General features: G+C 36.4%; 14 protein-coding genes and 4 pseudogenes across 18 annotated transcripts, besides 1 other annotated feature; 7 read left to right on the top strand and 11 right to left on the bottom strand.

The window, feature by feature from the left end:
* Positions 1-18,046: part of a mobile genetic element that runs on past both edges of the window.
* TVAGG3_0282280 (uncharacterized protein) lies at positions 10-870 on the top strand (the record flags this gene model as incomplete). The annotated part of the gene is made up of 1 exon (XM_051228892.1): positions 10-870. The coding sequence occupies one exon, from the start codon at positions 10-12 to the stop codon at positions 868-870; it is 861 nt and encodes a 286-aa protein (XP_051098622.1).
* Positions 1,383-2,049, top strand: TVAGG3_0282270 (annotated as a pseudogene). The gene has a single exon. A coding segment is annotated over exon 1 (667 nt).
* On the top strand, positions 2,342-3,141 carry TVAGG3_0282260 (annotated as a pseudogene). The gene has a single exon. A coding segment is annotated over exon 1 (800 nt).
* Positions 3,924-4,150, bottom strand: TVAGG3_0282250 (annotated as a pseudogene). Its single transcript has one exon. A coding segment is annotated over exon 1 (227 nt).
* TVAGG3_0282240 (DNA/RNA polymerases family) lies at positions 6,350-8,488 on the top strand (the record flags this gene model as incomplete). Its single annotated transcript, XM_051228891.1, has 1 exon — positions 6,350-8,488. The coding sequence occupies one exon, from the start codon at positions 6,350-6,352 to the stop codon at positions 8,486-8,488; it is 2,139 nt and encodes a 712-aa protein (XP_051098621.1).
* TVAGG3_0282230 (uncharacterized protein) lies at positions 8,496-8,756 on the bottom strand (the record flags this gene model as incomplete). The annotated part of the gene is made up of 1 exon (XM_001283293.2): positions 8,496-8,756. One exon carries the CDS (start codon positions 8,754-8,756, stop codon positions 8,496-8,498), a length of 261 nt encoding a protein of 86 aa, XP_001283294.2.
* TVAGG3_0282220 (uncharacterized protein) lies at positions 8,787-9,050 on the top strand (the record flags this gene model as incomplete). Its single annotated transcript, XM_051228890.1, has 1 exon — positions 8,787-9,050. The coding sequence occupies one exon, from the start codon at positions 8,787-8,789 to the stop codon at positions 9,048-9,050; it is 264 nt and encodes an 87-aa protein (XP_051098620.1).
* Positions 9,100-9,777, bottom strand: TVAGG3_0282210 (MazG nucleotide pyrophosphohydrolase domain-containing protein; the record flags this gene model as incomplete). Its single annotated transcript, XM_051228889.1, has 1 exon — positions 9,100-9,777. One exon carries the CDS (start codon positions 9,775-9,777, stop codon positions 9,100-9,102), a length of 678 nt encoding a protein of 225 aa, XP_051098619.1.
* TVAGG3_0282200 (uncharacterized protein) lies at positions 9,810-10,394 on the bottom strand (the record flags this gene model as incomplete). Its single annotated transcript, XM_051228888.1, has 1 exon — positions 9,810-10,394. One exon carries the CDS (start codon positions 10,392-10,394, stop codon positions 9,810-9,812), a length of 585 nt encoding a protein of 194 aa, XP_051098618.1.
* Positions 10,517-10,891, bottom strand: TVAGG3_0282190 (uncharacterized protein; the record flags this gene model as incomplete). The annotated part of the gene is made up of 1 exon (XM_051228887.1): positions 10,517-10,891. The coding sequence occupies one exon, from the start codon at positions 10,889-10,891 to the stop codon at positions 10,517-10,519; it is 375 nt and encodes a 124-aa protein (XP_051098617.1).
* On the top strand, positions 11,010-11,606 carry TVAGG3_0282180 (uncharacterized protein; the record flags this gene model as incomplete). The annotated part of the gene is made up of 1 exon (XM_051228886.1): positions 11,010-11,606. One exon carries the CDS (start codon positions 11,010-11,012, stop codon positions 11,604-11,606), a length of 597 nt encoding a protein of 198 aa, XP_051098616.1.
* TVAGG3_0282170 (uncharacterized protein) lies at positions 11,635-11,835 on the bottom strand (the record flags this gene model as incomplete). The annotated part of the gene is made up of 1 exon (XM_051228885.1): positions 11,635-11,835. One exon carries the CDS (start codon positions 11,833-11,835, stop codon positions 11,635-11,637), a length of 201 nt encoding a protein of 66 aa, XP_051098615.1.
* TVAGG3_0282160 (organellar and viral DNA polymerase type B) lies at positions 12,434-13,045 on the top strand (the record flags this gene model as incomplete). Its single annotated transcript, XM_001326815.1, has 1 exon — positions 12,434-13,045. The coding sequence occupies one exon, from the start codon at positions 12,434-12,436 to the stop codon at positions 13,043-13,045; it is 612 nt and encodes a 203-aa protein (XP_001326850.1).
* TVAGG3_0282150 (uncharacterized protein) lies at positions 14,601-14,843 on the bottom strand (the record flags this gene model as incomplete). The annotated part of the gene is made up of 1 exon (XM_051228884.1): positions 14,601-14,843. The coding sequence occupies one exon, from the start codon at positions 14,841-14,843 to the stop codon at positions 14,601-14,603; it is 243 nt and encodes an 80-aa protein (XP_051098614.1).
* On the bottom strand, positions 14,864-15,283 carry TVAGG3_0282140 (protein of unknown function, DUF4108 family; the record flags this gene model as incomplete). Its single annotated transcript, XM_051228883.1, has 1 exon — positions 14,864-15,283. The coding sequence occupies one exon, from the start codon at positions 15,281-15,283 to the stop codon at positions 14,864-14,866; it is 420 nt and encodes a 139-aa protein (XP_051098613.1).
* TVAGG3_0282130 (uncharacterized protein) lies at positions 15,321-16,556 on the bottom strand (the record flags this gene model as incomplete). The annotated part of the gene is made up of 1 exon (XM_051228882.1): positions 15,321-16,556. The coding sequence occupies one exon, from the start codon at positions 16,554-16,556 to the stop codon at positions 15,321-15,323; it is 1,236 nt and encodes a 411-aa protein (XP_051098612.1).
* Positions 16,586-17,377, bottom strand: TVAGG3_0282120 (uncharacterized protein; the record flags this gene model as incomplete). Its single annotated transcript, XM_051228881.1, has 1 exon — positions 16,586-17,377. One exon carries the CDS (start codon positions 17,375-17,377, stop codon positions 16,586-16,588), a length of 792 nt encoding a protein of 263 aa, XP_051098611.1.
* TVAGG3_0282110 lies at positions 17,382-17,919 on the bottom strand (annotated as a pseudogene). Its single transcript has one exon. A coding segment is annotated over exon 1 (538 nt).

The raw sequence follows: 18,046 nt of genomic DNA, 5'->3' as shown, positions 1-18,046 counted from the left end.
ATATATTAAATGTTTCAGGTTGAAAAACAAAGAACAAAAGTAGCAGATACAAAACCGTTAGACTATATCTTCACAAATGCCGGTAGAAATATTTCAGATGAAGAAATTTCATCCGGAGCTTACAGGTTTGATTATCCAATTCGTTGGCTTCAAAGTCCTTCAGATGCAAAGGCAATAGGATTTAGAAGAGTTTTGTTTTCAAATAGAACTAACGCTTTTATGTTCGCAGTATATTTTCATGGGCAATATGAAGGTTCTGATGGTCTAATAGACAAATTTGACGAAATGAGAATCTTTACAATTCGTTCAGACGAAAGTCTTGAGAAAACTCTAAATGACTTTCAAACTCAAATGAACAAATACTACTGGGAATTGCAAGAAAAATATGAGTCTTTACTAAATGGAACATACTATCTGAAACTAGAATACAACAAGATGAATTCCACCGTTTCATTTCAAAGGATTGAAATTAACCCTCCAAGAAGTACACAGTTTTTATTTTGGGAAGTAGACAAACGTTCTTGGGCACAATTTCTTCGGTTACTAAACCAGAACGAACCATTGCCACCTGACGGTCCGTTTAAATTTATACGTCCACCAGCAGATTTGACAGTTTATAGAAACGTGTTTGACCCTCAAAATGTCATGTGTCATGCAAGTTTCAGTTCAAGCAACAACAGTTTTCTGTGTATTGGTAAGGACTTTTATGACTTTGCTTCTAAATTCTACGAACCACCTAGTAACAGTTTCTCTGACTTTCAAGTTTGGTTCACTACAAACGGTGTGCAGCATATAATTCCATTGTACTATGACTTTTATCTCGAATTGTCTTTCATATACAACTACGGAAAAGTGCTGAAAAAGTATTGAAAAATATATTTTAGGGTAGAAGGGTATATCTACCCCGTTTTCTACCCTCTTTTCTACCCTCTTGAATTTTCATGAATTTTGTGCTGAATTCGACAAAAATGAGTTTTTGGTTGAAAAAAGAGGTGGAGCCAAAAGTGGCTCGACCTCAAAACAAGCATTTTGTGAAGAATATACCAACCCGCGGAAAACAGCGGGTTGCTTTTTATACAAAATTCAACAGGTGAATTTTCATGAATTTCCTTAAGATAGAAAAAAATATATTTTAGGCGACCAGGTCACTCGGTCAACTAACATCTTTTTGAAAAAGTGTGACAACATGACATTTTGACAACAACACAGGAAATAGATTTCATCGTATATTTTTTGTTAAGACTTCATCGTAAATGTTTTGTTGAGACTTCATCGTATATGTTTTGTCGAGATTTTTATCGTTGTGGTCCGACGGTTAAGCCACAAACGAATGTCCGACGTCCCACCAAAAAATATTTTTTATTTTTATTGTAAGAACAGAAATGTCAGTCGAAGCAAAAACGTTCACGAACAAATCTAATGGCGAAACATTCACAAAAGGCACTTACAACGGTATTGAAGTCTTACGTAGAGACAAGGATGGTTATATAAATGCAACAAAGATATGTCAGCAGTTTGGGAAAGACTTTAGAAGGTTGTTGGAAAATAAGTCCTGGGAAGAGTATTTTAAGGCATTTTGTGAAGAATATACCAACCCGCGGAATTCCGCGGGTTGCTTTTTATACACAGTTCATGCAGGAATTCCCGATGAAATCAAACAGGTTAGAGGAACGTATGTAGACCCAAGACTCGTAAACTATATTGCAATGTGGGCTTCTCCAAAATATTGTATAGCAGTTGGAAAAATTATGGACTCCATAGACAAGAAAGTTCATGAGAAGTTAGATGAAGAAGAAACTTGAAGATACAGTAGAGAATGCAAAACCTTTGTTTGAAGAAGAAGTTAGAAAAATGCATGAAAAACAAATAGAACATGAACGTGTGAGATATGTTCTGGTTATAGAGATTCTCCATACGAACTAGACCAATGGGAACAAGAAGATTTAAAGAGAGAATTTAGAGAATATGAACTCGCTAAGATAACATTAGAAGCTGCAGAAAAGAAGTTAAAAGTTTGGGGTCGTTTTGTTACAAAAATATTGTGAGTAAATGAACCATTTTTTTTTCGACAAAAATATATTTTAGGGTAGAAGGGTATACTCTACCCCGTTTCTACCCTCTTTTCTACCCTCGTAGAAAACACACAAAACTCTTGAATTTTGTTGCTGAATTCAATAAAAAATATTTTTAGGGTAGAAGGGTATATTCCCCGTTTTCTACCCTCTTTTTCTACCATCGTAGAAAACACACAAAACTCTTGAATTTTGACACTTTCATAAAAAACATAAAAATAAAAGTTAGTTTTTTTTTAAAAAATTTTTTTTATTTTTATTGTAAGAACATGTTAGCAACAACAGCACCAAACTCGTTAGTATGAACCCAACTTCAATGTTAGTAGAGATGAAAAGCTTCATTCCTTCTTCATATACTTTCGAAACAGAAATCCAGAAGATAAAGCAGGAACTTCTCCAAGGAGATTTAGACTGTAGTGCAAAAGATGAAACAAATGAACAGTATCTTTATGAAATGCAAGATATATTATAGACCATTTGCCTAAACTACCTGAAATACAAACAACAAAAACTCACTATTCCAGAATTCGATGAAATAGAAGTCAGACTGACTGACTCAGTAGAAATAAAGAAGTTCATACGAAAGTGTTAACTATGAGTTTCTTGGATTTCATTGCAACCACAAAGTCATGGACAAAGATTGCGATATGGTATATAAGAACATCTCTGACATATACAAATCTGAAGAATTAGACTACGATAACTTTGTTTCGTTAGTTGCAAAATGTGTATGGCAGATAAGAGATAAGATAGAAGAGGTAAGAATATGGAATGAACAGATAAAACCGCAACTTTTGAGTTAAAGAGAGCAATTGACGCCTTAGTCATACTAGCAGGTAAGGTTTCAGAAATATAACGCAAAATGAACCACAATGTTCTAAATGTAAAGCAGCAATGAGGAAATATAACTACTCGTCAAAGAGATAGAACGTATGAGAAACGACTATGCTGACTTAAAGAAAGAAGTAGAGAAACCAGCAGAAGATAAATATGGACATGTTGACATTTCTGAACAAAACTATCCAACAGCAGAAGATTTCCTTCTATCTGACGTCAAGAAGAAGTATAAAGAAACTTTCGGCATTGTTAAAACATTCGATGTACTGACAGAAGAAATAGAAGCTACGAAATTGTTTAGAATTTTCACGAATTCACAATGTTTACCATGTAAACGCTTATAAAAAAACTGGGTAGAAAAAGGGTAGAAAAGGGGGTAGATATACCTTCTACCTAAAATATATTTTTTGTGTCATTTACGCTCATTACGAAGAAGAAGTTTTGGACAAAACATATAGAAGAAGTCTTGACAAAACATATACGAAGAAATCATGAAAATTCAAGAGGTGACAAAACATTTACGAAGAAATCATGAAAATTCATGAAAATTCAAGAGGGTAGAAAAGAGGTTAGAAAACAGGTTATATCTACCCATCTACCCTAAAATATATTTTTTGGTCATTTACGCTCATTACGAAGAAGAAGTTTTGACAAAACATATACGAAGAAGTCTTGACAAAACATATACGAAGAAGTCTTGACAAAACATGTACGAAGAAGTCTTGACAAAACATTTACGATGAAATCATGAAAATTCAAGAGGGTAGAAAAGAGGGTAGATATCAGGTTATATCTACCCATCTACCCTAAACATTATTTTTTGGTCATTTACGCTCATTACGAAGAAGAAGTTTTGACAAAACATATACGAAGAAGTCTTGAAAATTCAAGAGGTGACAAAACATATACGATGAAATCATGACAAAACATATACGAAGAAGTCTTGACAAAACATTTACGATGAAATCATGAAAATTCAAGAGGGTAGAAAAGAGGGTAGATATCAGGTTATATCTACCCATCTTACCCTAAAACATTATTTTTACTGAATTTAGCAACAACTTTCTCTCATTGGAGCTGTAGCATACTCTTTGCGTAAGCGGTTTCAGACCTTCTTCGATTTTGTATTGGAATTGGTAGTAATTTGGATTGAGATTGGAATTGCTGGACTGAGGTGCAGGGGCTGGTGCTTTTAGGTTCCTCTGGTTTGAGATTGGACTCGGTTGGTGGGACGTCGACATTCGTCTGTGGCTTAACCGTCGGACCACAACGATAAAAATCTCTGCTCCTAGCAGTACTGCTACTGACAGTAGCAGTACTTTTTTCTGACGTAGCAGTATTTTATGACAGTAGCAGTACTTTTACTGACAGTAAGCAGTACTTTTTCTGACAGTAGCAGTACTTTTACTGACAGTAGCAGTACTTTTACTGACAGTAGCAGTACTTTTACTGACAGTAGCAGTACTTTATCGTCGAAAACCCTCTCAAATTTTTTTTTACTGACATTAGCAGACTTTTTACTGACAGTAGCAGGTACTTTTACTGACAGTAGCAGTACTTTTTCTGACAGTAGCAGTACTTTTTACTGACAGTAGCAGTTACTTTTACTGACAGTAGCAGTACTGCTAGGAGCAGAGATTTTTATCGTCCAACTTTACAAATGTAAACTTATATGTTCTATTTTTCTTCACTAGGGTCTAACACAAAGTAACCTATGTACATGAAATTTCACTGCATAAAAGGAAAAAACCTGCGCGAATCGGGATTTGAACCGAGGTCTTCGACGCCTTTAACGAGGTAGCCCATTACCACTGAGCTATGACCGCTTGCATATTTTTAAGTAAAATATAGTATATTTGTCATACGTGAAAGATGACCAAAACTTAAAAAAATAAAGTTAGTTTTATTTTTATTTATTTTTTTTATTTTGTATGTAAAGACAGATATGTCTAACAACAGAGAACACAACAACAGTTATAGTCCATGAAGCTGATAATGAAGAATATGAGTACATACAGTTTAACAAACAAACTCCGTTCTCATTCGTTCAGTCAAAGACGATATGTACAAATGGCAAAGTATTTTGAAACGCTCTTCGTTCTACAAGAAGCATATCATTGGTTTGAAAACCAACAGAAAAAGAACTTTTAGAAGATTTCCTCATATGTTTGCTACTCGGAAAACCGAGGGTAGAGATTCCGTACGAAATCGCAAGAATTTGGCTCCTGGTTTTAGAGGATATTATGTTCATAGACTTCTTGTAAATGCTGTTTGCAATGTGGGCTTTCACCTTCGTTACGCTTTGTTTATATTTTCATTGATAGTTAGATGAAATTCATAGACCAAGAACGTGAAGAGATGGAAAACAAGCTTGAAGCAAAAGACAAAGCAATTCAGAAAAGAATACACGTTCGGTACCAACAAGGGAAGGAAAAAGAACTATAAGTATATGATTTATACTGAAGAGATGGAAATGAAGAAGATTAAAGATATGGTTATGTTGCATTTAGTAAAGAACAACAAAAGCTTTTTACGACCTTGCTAAGATTTACAAATCTGACAGAAATTGGTTCTATCGCGAAAACTTACCGATTCAATGACCCCAAATGAAGATGTGAAACAAATAGTTCAAGATACGTTACCTCAAAACACTATGATATGAAAGGTTGTACAATATTACTTCAAAGAAGACTTACCGCTACTGAAAGAAAAAATAACAGAGTATTTTGACAACTTCAAACAAGCAGAGTAAATGAACCATTTATTTTTTATTGACTTTTTACAATTTGAACTTTGTTTGCGTAGATATGAATTCTGAAAGAAGTATGAGGGTCTTGTATGACTTTATACTTCTCCATAGTTCATGGTCTGTCAAACTTACCTGCCATGGACTCTTTCATAAGTTTCCATGAAATCGTCTTCGGACAATTCAGGGAAAAGTTATGTCAGTCAGTATTCTTTTAACATCTTTACTTAAACTCTTTTGCTGTCTGTACACAAATGACAACTGAGATGTTAAAGTGTCTGAGCTTTAAGAATTCGACACATGTCTTGGTTCTCTGTTCCTGTTAACAAACGGATGCGAAGCAAAGGTCATCTAGTAAGAGAAGAGCATCTATGACGGGTATGTTTTCCAATCCGTAAGCATCGAATTTTCTACTCGAAATGTATTCTATCTCTTTGTCGTTTGTTTTCCTGAAGTGTTTTCTTCCTCTAAATATCTCTCTGCATTTTTCTCATTGGTCTTTAAACTTAGAATTTAATATACTCTATTTATAGGCATTATACTTCAAAACTCTTTGTCTTCTTATCTCTCTCGATGAAAGTTCATGAGAAATTAGACGATGAAAGTTCATGAGAAATTAGATGAGAAATATGAAATGGCATACCATTTTAAAACAGTATATTTTTATTTTTATATAAAAATGCCTCTATATAGAATGGATAGAAGGTCTGCTAGAATAAAAGCAGAGTTAGAAAGATATGGTTGGAAAGTTTCGAAAAAGTTTAAATATAGGAAGGGAAGACCCATAAAAGTCTATGACAAATTGTCTGGTCTTCGCTATGAGATGGACTTGGAAACAGCGCGCGCCAATTATCCAAACAGACTCGAGAGGTTAGAGGAAGAACGTCTTATGAACATGCCTTTCAATGTTTCTGAACCTCAAGTTGAGGGACACGACGGCTTTGCCAGATTCTATTGGAAACATGACGAACAATTGCATCCTTTGAGAAGGAAAAAAGGGAAGGGTGAAGACGCACATGCTCCCATGGAAAGAACAAGATATGCATATGAAAAGTACCGTGAAGTTAGAACTAAGATTGGTTCAGGTCGAACCTTTACAGTAAACTTTGATGAAGGAAAGAACAAAGAAGGCTTCATGGGAGTACTTGCTGCCATACAAGACGGAAATAAGAAAGGATACAATCTCAGACTAACCATAACAGATTTGGACGGTCATATATACTATGCACATGGCAATGTCGCAACAGCCGCACAACTTCTTGACGCTTTCAAAACTTCAAAGAGAGAACAAATGTTTGACTCCGACTCAGACATCTTGAATGCAATTGAAGGAATTGCAAGTGTAAAGTTCGAATGGTACCAACCTAACCCTCAAGCAGTCAGACAACATGCTGGATACTTTCCGTTCAGAAATAAGTCTGACATTGACTTGACAAGGTATGGAATTTACAATTCAATTGAAACAATTGTCAATGAACCTTGTATTCTTACATGTCTCAGGAACTCTGGTCTTGTTACAGATGAGAAGATGAAGTATCTTGAGTCATGTGTGAAGACAAGGTACATGCTCAGAGGTCAATTGTCAAAAGTTGCACCGTTGGCAAATGTCAATATCCGAGTTAACATTCCGACTGAGAAAGGTTCTTCACATGACGACTATGTTGTTGACAAAGACTTACCATGGTTGAAGATTGTAATTGTCCACAACCACTTCATGTTGAACGAAAGTCTTACAAACCCATTGTTCGGAAAAGGCAAGTGCAACATTGTCAGAGCTGTTAACATTCTTTTCGAGAAAGGTTTGTTGGAACCAATTCCAGATGACAAGCTGACAGAAACTTTTGTACCAAAAGACGAAACAAACTTTTCGTTGTTAGCAAGACCAAAAGTTGTTCCAGACAAAGTTATAGTACAAGAGAAGTACAGTGTTCCAAAAGGAGTTGGATTGTTCGGATACCAACCTGAACCAGAAGAACTTCCAATGAGGTTGCAAGAACTTCAAGATGCTATAAACAAACTTCCATTGAGACATCCGATTGACGTAAAATTGTATTGGAGAGCATCTGAGTTAGGTCAGAAGGTTTTATATGAAACAGGTTGCTTCGACGATGTTTATGAGATAACAGGAGAAGTTTCTCAGAAGATAAGAGACTCACTTGAATTTCCACAAACCGGACCCATAGGTTGCGACCAGTTCGACTCATATGAAAAGATATACTATGTCGACCTTAACGCTGCGTACATGAGGTTTGTCCAATATATTCCGACTGGAATTCCAAACGAAGATGGTGAGTTCCCGGGAAGGAACTATACAGTTGGAAAAGTCATACAACAACTCTATGATATTAGGAAAGCTTCAAACCCCAAACTTGCAATGACACTCAAATTACTTATGAATTCGACATGGGGATATTCCATTAAGAAACCTCAAGCGATGAAGAGTAAACACTATGAGAAGGTCGACAACTTTGTTGAAAGGTTTTCTCCTTTTGTTTTGAAGTACGAGTTCACCGAAGGTCAAAATGGCTTAGTAACCACATTAAAACCTATTGTCGAACATTGGTCTTATCCTCAGTTCGCAAAGGCAGTCCTTGACAACTACAACAAATTCTTCTCCGAAGTCAAATCCAAAGTGAAGGTTTACTATGAGAACATTGACGCACTCATGACGAACGAAGAAGGATATAACAAACTCATTGAAATGGGTTTAGTCGGTGAGAAGATGGGCTGTTTTAAGCTAGATAAGGTATTTTCCGAAGTTCATGTTCTCTCCAAACGCAAGTACTGGGCCATACTTGAAGACGGGACAGAAATAAAACATTGCATGAAATAAAAAATTTTTATTCGAATTTGAATTTAAATGTGGGAATTCTTGGGAACGTGAAAGGCTTATTTACTTGAGGAAGTAGGTAAAGGTAGTGGAGGTGGAGGTGGTGCGACCAGTCCATTTTATATTCCTTCCTAGCTAATTTCCGTTTAATTTCATGGTCGCCCTCGGAGTCTTTGAATCGGACAGGTCGAGTTACACCATTCTTGGTCTCAAACTCATATATAACCTGTTTGTCTGTATTTTCGTCGACTATGGCACGAGACACAAACATTGACCAAACGGACAAAAAGTGTCATTTCAGATGGTTCCGCAGCCAATCGCATTCGACCACTTCGAAGAAGCCTTACGTTCCAAGGGAGAGGGTGTCTGGTGCAAGGCAGAGGTCATGAGACTCTACGAGCAGTACATCCTCAATGCCTGGGAGGACAAATCGTCCTTGGAATGGCAATTCTACCAACTCCTCTGGGACGACCTCCTACGCAACTGGGATGACGAAAGAGTCCAATTCAAAGGTCGGGAACTACTTGTCCAATTTATCATTAATTTAAGCTACTTACGCAACTAAAAACTTAAATTTACTCGGGGTTTCCCCCTAAAATAAAATTTTTTTACTCTTAGAACCACTCGAGGTTCTCCTTACGGTTGTTGAGCTTGTCACCGTCAATGTGTCTGACCTTCGTCTTCTTGTTTGGATTTGGAACCCATTGCATACCGACAAGCCTTCCCATGGAAATTGTACCGTAATTCCGAAGGGTAAGGCTCAAGTGTCCCAAGTTGTTGAGAACTGGGGTAAGAACCTTGCCGGTCTCCCTGTTGCGGATTTTGTATGGGTAGGGTTGGGAAATTTCATAAGCGTCATCGGCAACAAGGGTTGCCCAAACTTCCTTTTCTTCGTGTTTCTCTTCTTCTTCCTCTTCTTCCTCGAAAACTCCTTCTTCAATTTGGTACTCACGAAGTACGGTGTTGCATGTTCTGTCCTTTCCGAGTACCTTCCAGATGGCGTCTATCTCTTCGAAGAAACGGTAGATGAGTCTGGCAAGGTCTCGGTTCTCTCTCTCGTAATTGCGCAAGGTTTCCGCGAAATCGTTCAGGCATTTCTCATTGGAAGCTTGGTTCATGAGGAACTCACCTTTGAGATTGGTCATCTCTGTCATAAGACTACTTTGGATAGTCTTAATGGTGTTTGTCAGATGAGCGTTCAATTGGACAATTTGAAGTTGAACTGGGCGCTTGTCTGGCAACCTTGAAAGGACATCTGCCATCGAGTTTGGCTTCGGTGCTTGTTCGGACATCGAAAAAATGAAGTGGTTTGAGAATGACGGTTTTACTTCAAAAAGCTTGTTATGACGGTTAAGTCATACAACAAGTTTAAAATAATATCTTGTTCTTCTTCTGAACGTTTGTTGTCTCTTCCGATAAAAGTTTCGAACATGAGAACCAAAAAACGTTTTTTGAGATTGCGGAAGAGTTCAGGCAAACGTTCATATTCTGGATATGTTGGGAGCAGTTCGAAACATCTGAGCTGACTTTCGGACAAAATTGGGACAATGTCAACAAATTCATCTTTGGTCGGACTGCTTGAAGGTAAGTCCCTTACATGTAAGTAGCTCTGGTAAAGTCTTCTCATTTCTGCTAACTTTTGGAGTATAGCTTCGTAGTTTAGAAGTTTTAATTTTAATTGTCTTATTCCACTCTTGACATCTAAACGGTAACTATCCATGAGGTCAAGAGTAGCTTTGGTAGCTTTAAGTGGAGCTATCTGTTCCTTGACTTCTGCAATTTTGGTTGCAATTGTGATTTGAGCTCCTTCAAGTTCGCCGTCTATGTCGTTCTCAACATCTTCAACCATAGCTTGAAACTCTTCATCGGTCCATTGAGTTTGGTGTGGGACGAATTTAACTTGCTTCATTCAAAAATGAAAAAAATGTTTTTACTCAAAGCGTGCCATGTATATGGCTATAAGAAACTTACCAGAAGGCTTCTTCTTCACATGCGTAAAAACATAAAAAAAGTGAAGTTAAAATGAGATGTTTAAAGAACTGGCTGAATGTCGCCTTCACAGGTTATGTAGAACGGCTGACCCGAGAAGTGAAGGAGAGACTGAACTGCCAATTTCATATGGGGTAGGGGGTTCTCCTTGTTTGGTATTTTTATCCAAGGACGTTTGTTTAGGAACTTAACAAGAACTTCTCTTTTGGCGTCCTTTATGTCATCGTAGGCTGTCCCGTCTGGTATTTGAATTGGAATTCCAGTCGAAGTCTCGAGCTGAAGTGTAGACCTTCCAGAAATAGAGATGAACTTGACCTTGGGCTTCATGACCTTGCGCAAGTAGTCTTTTACGCAGTCGTTAATTTCAATTAGGTAAATTGCCTCGTCAAGTCCTTCTGGCATTCCGAGTCCTTCCATCCGACAGGAAAATATTTTCCAGTTGTCCGTCCGTAAACCATTCAAATTTTCGAAAATTGAGAACTTTTTGGTCGAACTTCAGAAAATATTTTCCTTCCGACGGTTAAGCCACAAACGAATGTCCGACGTCCCACCAACCGAGCCCATTCCCAAGCCAGAAAAACCGAAAGCTGCAGAACCACAACAGTCTCCTCAGCAACCTCAGTTCCAGCAAGTACTTCCACCAAATTACTACCAATTTCCACCTCAAGGTTACTACCAATTTCCACCACAAGGCTTCCCGAACTACCCTCCTCCTCAGCTTATGCCTTACTTCCCCAACCCTTGGATGTTCCAGCAAGCTCCACCCCAGCAATTCCAATCTCAATCCCAATCGAAGAGAGACCAAGACTTCGAAGAAGGTCTGAACCGCTTACGCAAAGAGTATGCTACAGCTCCAATGGAAGAAGACAGGCTTTCAGTCTCTTCCCTCAAATCGACCGATTCGACTCGTACCACAGATTCGGTCAAAGACAGAGACGACTACCTCAAGCAGTCTGAGAGACTCTTCATCTTACAGCCATTTACAGTTGGAGCTCTCAAGAACATGCGCAATTACGAAGGTCAGACACCAGCTGGAGACCGCAAAACAGACGTACTCGCAAGAGCCGTCCAGCTCGTCAAGACAAAGACTGAGATAGTCGACTTCATTCTTGCAGCTTGCCCATACAAGTAAAAAAATAAACAATTACGAGTTAAACTTTTTATTCTTTCTTTTCTGAGTTGTTTAGAGCTGGTTTCTCTTGTAGGAACCTTTCGTACTCTTCCATGGTCATGTAATCGCGAATTTGGTACGCAATTCCAGGTTCGTTGTTTTTGAACCTTACGTATGTAACGCTTCCATCCTCCTCAGGGAAGTAAGCTGCTAACATCTGACCAAGTTTTCTCGGTGACTCGGAGCTCATTAAAAATGTCACTTTTTAAACGTTAAGTTTTTAGTCTTATTTTACCCTTTGTTTGTCAAGGTAGTATTGGAGCGCAATTTCTCCAAATTCTCTGTGTCGGAGTTCTTCAGCATTTTCCAAGGTGTACCTGGAGAACTCAAAGAAGTTGTCAAGAACATACTGCCATGCTGCTCTTCTGAGTTCGTCGGTATTTTGGAAGTGTTGCACCTTCGAGTCTTCTGACATGAAAAAAATGACCAAATTTCATTATATAACTGTTATTTTTTACGAAGTGAACTTTTGCACTTCGTTTAAAATACACTATTTTTGTGTTATGAGTGACGAAGTGAAGATTTGCACTTCGTAAAAAATCCCTGAAATCGTGAAGAACAGCGAGTAGGGGAAAAACCCCAGTCGCCAAAACTCTATGAAAATCGTGAAAAAACTCTATGAAAATCGTGAAAAATTGCGAGTACGGAAAAAACCGTAGTCGCCTAAAACACATGAAAATCGTAAAAAAAACTCTATGAAATCATATCTTTTATACAAGATAGAAAAAATAAAATTAACGTTAGTTTTTTTAAAATATTTTTTTTTATTTTGTATGTAAAGACAGGAAATGTTAAACACTGAGTTTGAAACAGTTAAAAAGATAGACAATGACACCAAAGTGGTTAGAATAGGTGATTTAAACGTAAGATACTCAAAGAAATACAACAAATATTCTTTGTCAGACATTATATCTCCATCTGGAAATAAAACATACCATTGGGTTGGAATTGCTTCAACTCAGAAAATTTTGACAAGAAATCCTGAGCTTATGATATCGGTAAGATTCTATGGAACTACAGCATATCTCATTGACAAAAGTCTTATACCAATAGTTTTGTTATGGATTGACCCAGTTGTTGGATATAATTTCATAACATATGGTTCATTCGATACGGAACGTTGTAGTGAAGGCTTACTTTACATCGTTCAGAAACCGAAGGACTTCAATACAAAGAGATATAAGATAGGAAGAACATATAATATAACTCAAAGATATGACAGTATAGTCAATAGAGTCAAGGTTGTGTTTGTGAATAATATGAGAGCTGCAGAAACAGAACTACTTGAAAAGTTTGAGAAAATGTATGGTGCTCCCATAAAAGGTAAAGAAACGTTTGAAGTAGATGAGATAGATAAAGCTATAAAATTATTTGACGAAGTTGCTGAAAAATACATGTAAAGCGTTTATTTTTCAAGCTTGACACCAAAGATGGCTCAGGTAGCTCTATAAGGTAAATTGTCTTGTCAAATCCTTCTGGCATTCCGAGTCCTTCCTTCCAACAGGAAAAACTTTTCCTTCCTACAGGAAAAACTTTTCCTTCCAACAGGAAAAACTTTTCCTTCCTACAGGAAAAAATTTTCCTTCCTACAGGAAAAAATTTTCCAGTTGTCCGTCCGTAAACCATTCAAATTTTCGAAAATTGAGAACTTTTTGGCCGACCTTCAGAAAAAGTTTTTCCTTCCGACAGGAAAAGTTTTTCCTTCCGACAGGAAAAGTCCTTCCATCCGACAGGACACAAACGGATGACTGGAAGAACTCTTCCTGAATGTCTTCCAAAGCCAGAAGAACCGACAGCCCCAGCACCACAACAGACTAAGACTCAAACACTTACATTTTTACGCTTGACTTTTTACAATTTGAACTTTGTTTGCGCAGATATGAATTCTGAAAGAAGTATGAGGGTCTTGTATGACTTTGTACTTCTCCCATAGTTCATGTCTGTCAAACTTACCTGCCATGGACTCTTTCATAAGTTCCATGAAATCGTCTTCGGACAATCCGGGGAAAAGTATAATATCAGTAAGTATTCTCTTTACATCCTTACTTAAACTCTTGGCTGTCTGTACACAAATGACAACTGAAATGTTAAAGTGTCTGAGCTTCTTAAGAATTCGACACATGTCTTGTTCTCTATTCTTTAACAAAGGATGAGAGGCGAAATCATCTAAGATAAGAAGACATCTGTGAGGGTAAGTCTTCCAATCGTAAGATTGCAATTTCTTCGAAATGTATTCTATCTCTTTCTGTTTGTTTCTGAAGTGTTTCTTCTCTAATATTCTCTGCATTTCCTCATTTGGGTCTTTAAACTTCGAATTGACATACTCATTTATAGCATTGTACTTCAAAACTCTTCTTTGGTACTTCTTTATCCAATCTAACAACTCAGAGTCTTTTATACATACTAACTTAGACTTCTTTATAATATCTTTGAACGAATTGACGGTTTGGTCAAATTGACCCGAAGTACTACAAATGACTACTAACTCATAGAATGGGTTCTTCTCATCTAGTTCTTGTTGTTGTGCAGCCATTTTAAGATAAGTGAAAGTCTTACCCGACCCAGGTGGTGCAATTAGACCTGTTATACCATTCTGAGCAAATAAGAACTTGTCATGTATGGGTTTTATCTGAGCATTTTCTAACTTCCTCTTGTTCTTATTTAAAACATTCTCAAATTTCTTGTCAATGTCAGCAAACTTTTTTTCTAACATATTTTTAGAAAAATTAAAATTTTTATCTTTTAGAAAATGTCTAGCGATTTCGCTATCTATATTCGAGACAAGCTTTTCGACAGCAAAACATCTGTCGACCATAAAATCTTACATAGTGTAAACAAGAAAGGGGAATTTGTTCTAAAGTTCTGTTTCTGGGAATATGACAAGAACCATAAAACATTAAGCAGAGCAGTCTTAAAATTTGTCAATGACAGACTTGTTGACAGAGATGACGCCTCTTAGAGAGATGAAGTCCAACAAAAGTTCTTAGAATGCAAAGAAGACACATGCGCTGTTCTTGAAGATGAAATAGAAAACAGAATAGATGAGCTATTAAATGACAAAGCACTTTTACAAAAATATGGTTCTGAGAAGTTTGACATAACTCCACCAGAAAAGAAGAAGAGAGAAAAGAAAGAGAAGAAAGTAGAAGAAGAGAAGAAAGAACCTGAACCAATTCCAGAGAAGGTGAGATATGACATGTAAAAATAAAATTTTATTTTTAGAACATTTCTGGGTCAATGTCAATGTTCTCTTCCTCTTTAGGAGCAAACACTGGCTTAGACTCTAAAATCTTTTTACCCAATTTACCTTGAACTTCAACTATCTTAGACTCATAATATTCATAGTCGTCTGCTTTCTTTGGTTCATAAGGTATAACAAGTTTGTATGCTTTGCCTTCTTTAAGGTTTGAGAACCTTCTGTCAAAACTTTCTTTGACTGTTAACAAACCTTCTATGTCTAAGTCTTCAAATTTCGCACCATTTTTAGTCACAATAGCAAACTTAACTGGTTCGATGTTCCAAACTTTGTCAAATGTAGACTTTTCAAAATGGTAGAAGTAAACATTCAAATATGTGAATGGGTCTAGTTCTTCTTTAAGTCCTGACATGTACTTGTTTACTGAGATGAATTTCGTCATCTTTTCTATCGGATAAAAAAATATTTTTTTTTAAAATTTACTCAGAAAAATTTTTCTTTGTATATACACCATTCTGTACGTCTAAAAGATTTTTGACGTTTGCCAAGAATGTTCGTTTAGACGCTGTCATATAACCATACTCTTGACAATATTGTTTATACGAGTCGTACAATGACCTTTCATCTAAACACTCAAAGTCAGTTTCATCTATGAACAGTTCATATACACTCTTGTTTGCTTCTAACAATGTTTGTCTCTCTTCGGTATGTGGAATTTGTCTTGGATTGAACTTAGAAATATCTAATGTCATGAAATATGAGAACAAGTGGTTGTAAAAGTCAGATGTCAAAGTTTCTGCTAAGTCGTCAAAATATTCTGTATCTTGCATATGAGCTTCTGACGTTCTGACAACTACATATCTTCTGTCAGAACTTTCTAACTTCATCGGAACGGCATTGTTTGAAACCATGATGAAATTTGCAACATTTTCACAAACTCTTTGGTCTTTATATTTTCTTTCAACAACTCCAACTTTGTCTGTTATAAGACTCTTCAAAGCATCCGAGTTCAAAACTTTTGTTGTATCTATACTTTGAAGTTCGTTACATACTATAAGTTTCATATTCTCTATTGAAGAGTTAAATTTACCGCAGATGTTTTCTAAGTTTGTCATATTAGGGTTCGAATAGCCCTCTAACAGTTTGCATAAGATATCTGTAAAGAAAGTGTTCTTACCTGTTCCTTGTTTTCCAATTACAATGAGAGCAGTTTCATTTTTAGCACTTGGATGTTGTAAGATGTTTGCAAACCAACATAAGATATACTCATAGACTCTTTCGTTTCCATTGCATATAATTTCTTTGACATGGTCTAACCAAGCTTCTATAACATTTTCTTTCCATTCTACTTGTTCGTATTTATATCCAGTGAAGATAGAATAGAAGTTTGGAGATGGTGTATAGAACTTTATACCACGAACTGAAAAATCTTCAAGCTTTGACAATAAGATATCCCAAGCATCTAACATCTTCATGCCAACTTGTACGACTTTTATTTTCTTAAGTTTCTGTCTACATTCTTGTTCTGAAACTATGGTTGCTCTTGGTTTGTTAAAGACAACATCCCATTCTTTCATGACATAACATTCTGGGGCAGAGTCGACATAAATGACTAAACGTTTCAAATTCTCGACTGCTTTGTTATAGTCTCTAAATGGACACATATTTCTGAAGGCTTGGAAGTCATAAAAATCTGAAACATCTATTCTGTACATTTTTATAAAAATAAAAAAAATATTTTTTTTTATTCTTGACTTTGTTCTTGAGCTATTTGTTGTTCTTGAGCTATTTGTTGTTGAAGTTGTTCTTGTAGTACAATACTTTCACCAGTTGCATCTTCCAATTCGAAACTTTCTGCCGTCATTGACAAATACATAGGACATAAAAGTTTTACAGGAACAAAGTTTGCGTCAACTAAGGTTAAGTTTATGTTTGCTAAAGTGTTTGAGTTTACTAAAGCTGAAAACTCTGCATTCGAATGAACAATAGGCAAACCAGCAGAGAAAGTGTTGTTTATACGCATGAGTATCTTTTGGTCATAGTAGTTTCTGTCGACATTCGAATAGCACTTTGAACCTAAGTTTGAAACAATATATAAAATAGGTGTACTTAAAGTCAATGGAATAGATAGACCTTGTATGACACCTTTTCCTGTTATAGGAAACTGTTGGTAGTAAAAACCAGATATAAGTTTTGTATTATAGCTCATATCGTTTATAGTAAACTCAGTCGGACATCCAAACATAATGAAACCTGCTCTAGTTGCAGCACATGTTACATCCGTCCTTAAAGTATTAAATAAGTCAACAAAACCTGTTGGTGGTATATCTGAGTAAGTATCTTCAAAGAAGTATTTTTTACCATTCACAACAACAAAGTCTTCTGGTGTCAAAAGAGCAAAACAGGCTTTAGTCGTCATCGTGTTTAAGGTCAGTTTACAATATCGTCCTTGAGGACTTTGTAAGTTTGTTGTTATAGAATTATATGACTCAGGGTTTTTAGTCGTAATAGTATAAACCACTATGTCTTCTGCCATTTACTTAGCAACTAAATTTTAATGAAATGTTGTGGTCGTCAAATATTTTTATAACGTCTGGGAAACTATATTTTAAGTTCAACGTTTCACCTCCTTTCATAACGTATATCTTGTCAATGACATTATATGAAACACCACAGCAAGCAATGTCGGGTTCTATTTCTTTGATGTTTATATCGTCTGCCTCTGTCAAAAGTTTCAATAGTTCTTTCAAAACTTCATGAGGTGCGATGACATATGAGTTCACTTTTACAGGGTTGTGTTCGACCAAGTTTAACATTATACCTAAAGCCTGACAAATCTTCTCCTGAGTTTTAAGTTTGTCTTTCAGTTGCATGTAGTCGTTTCGAATATCTGCAACAGAACTTAAGTCTCTGCTAACTTCAGGATATGTTGGTTGTTCTTTTACAGGAACTATTGTTATACCATCTTCGTCTTCGTATGGTTTCCCCCACTTCAACATCTCTTTCTTTGACATTGACAACAACACTTTGACTGTTTGTTTGAGTTGGTGAATTTAACTTCACATCTGCCACCGCCATTAAACCTTTTGAAACACTTACGCTTCTATTTTTCGGAAATGACATTTTACTTAGAATAAAAAGATGGACGTATTTGAGTATCTTCTTCGAATTGAAGCAAAACAAGTTTACACACACAAACAATACA

Source organism: Trichomonas vaginalis, chromosome V (assembly GCF_026262505.1).
Source record: "Trichomonas vaginalis G3 chromosome V, whole genome shotgun sequence".
Lineage (NCBI taxonomy): Eukaryota > Parabasalia > Trichomonadida > Trichomonadidae > Trichomonas > Trichomonas vaginalis.
Note: the sequence above shows the minus strand (reverse complement) of the source record. Positions and strands in the feature narration are given on the sequence as shown.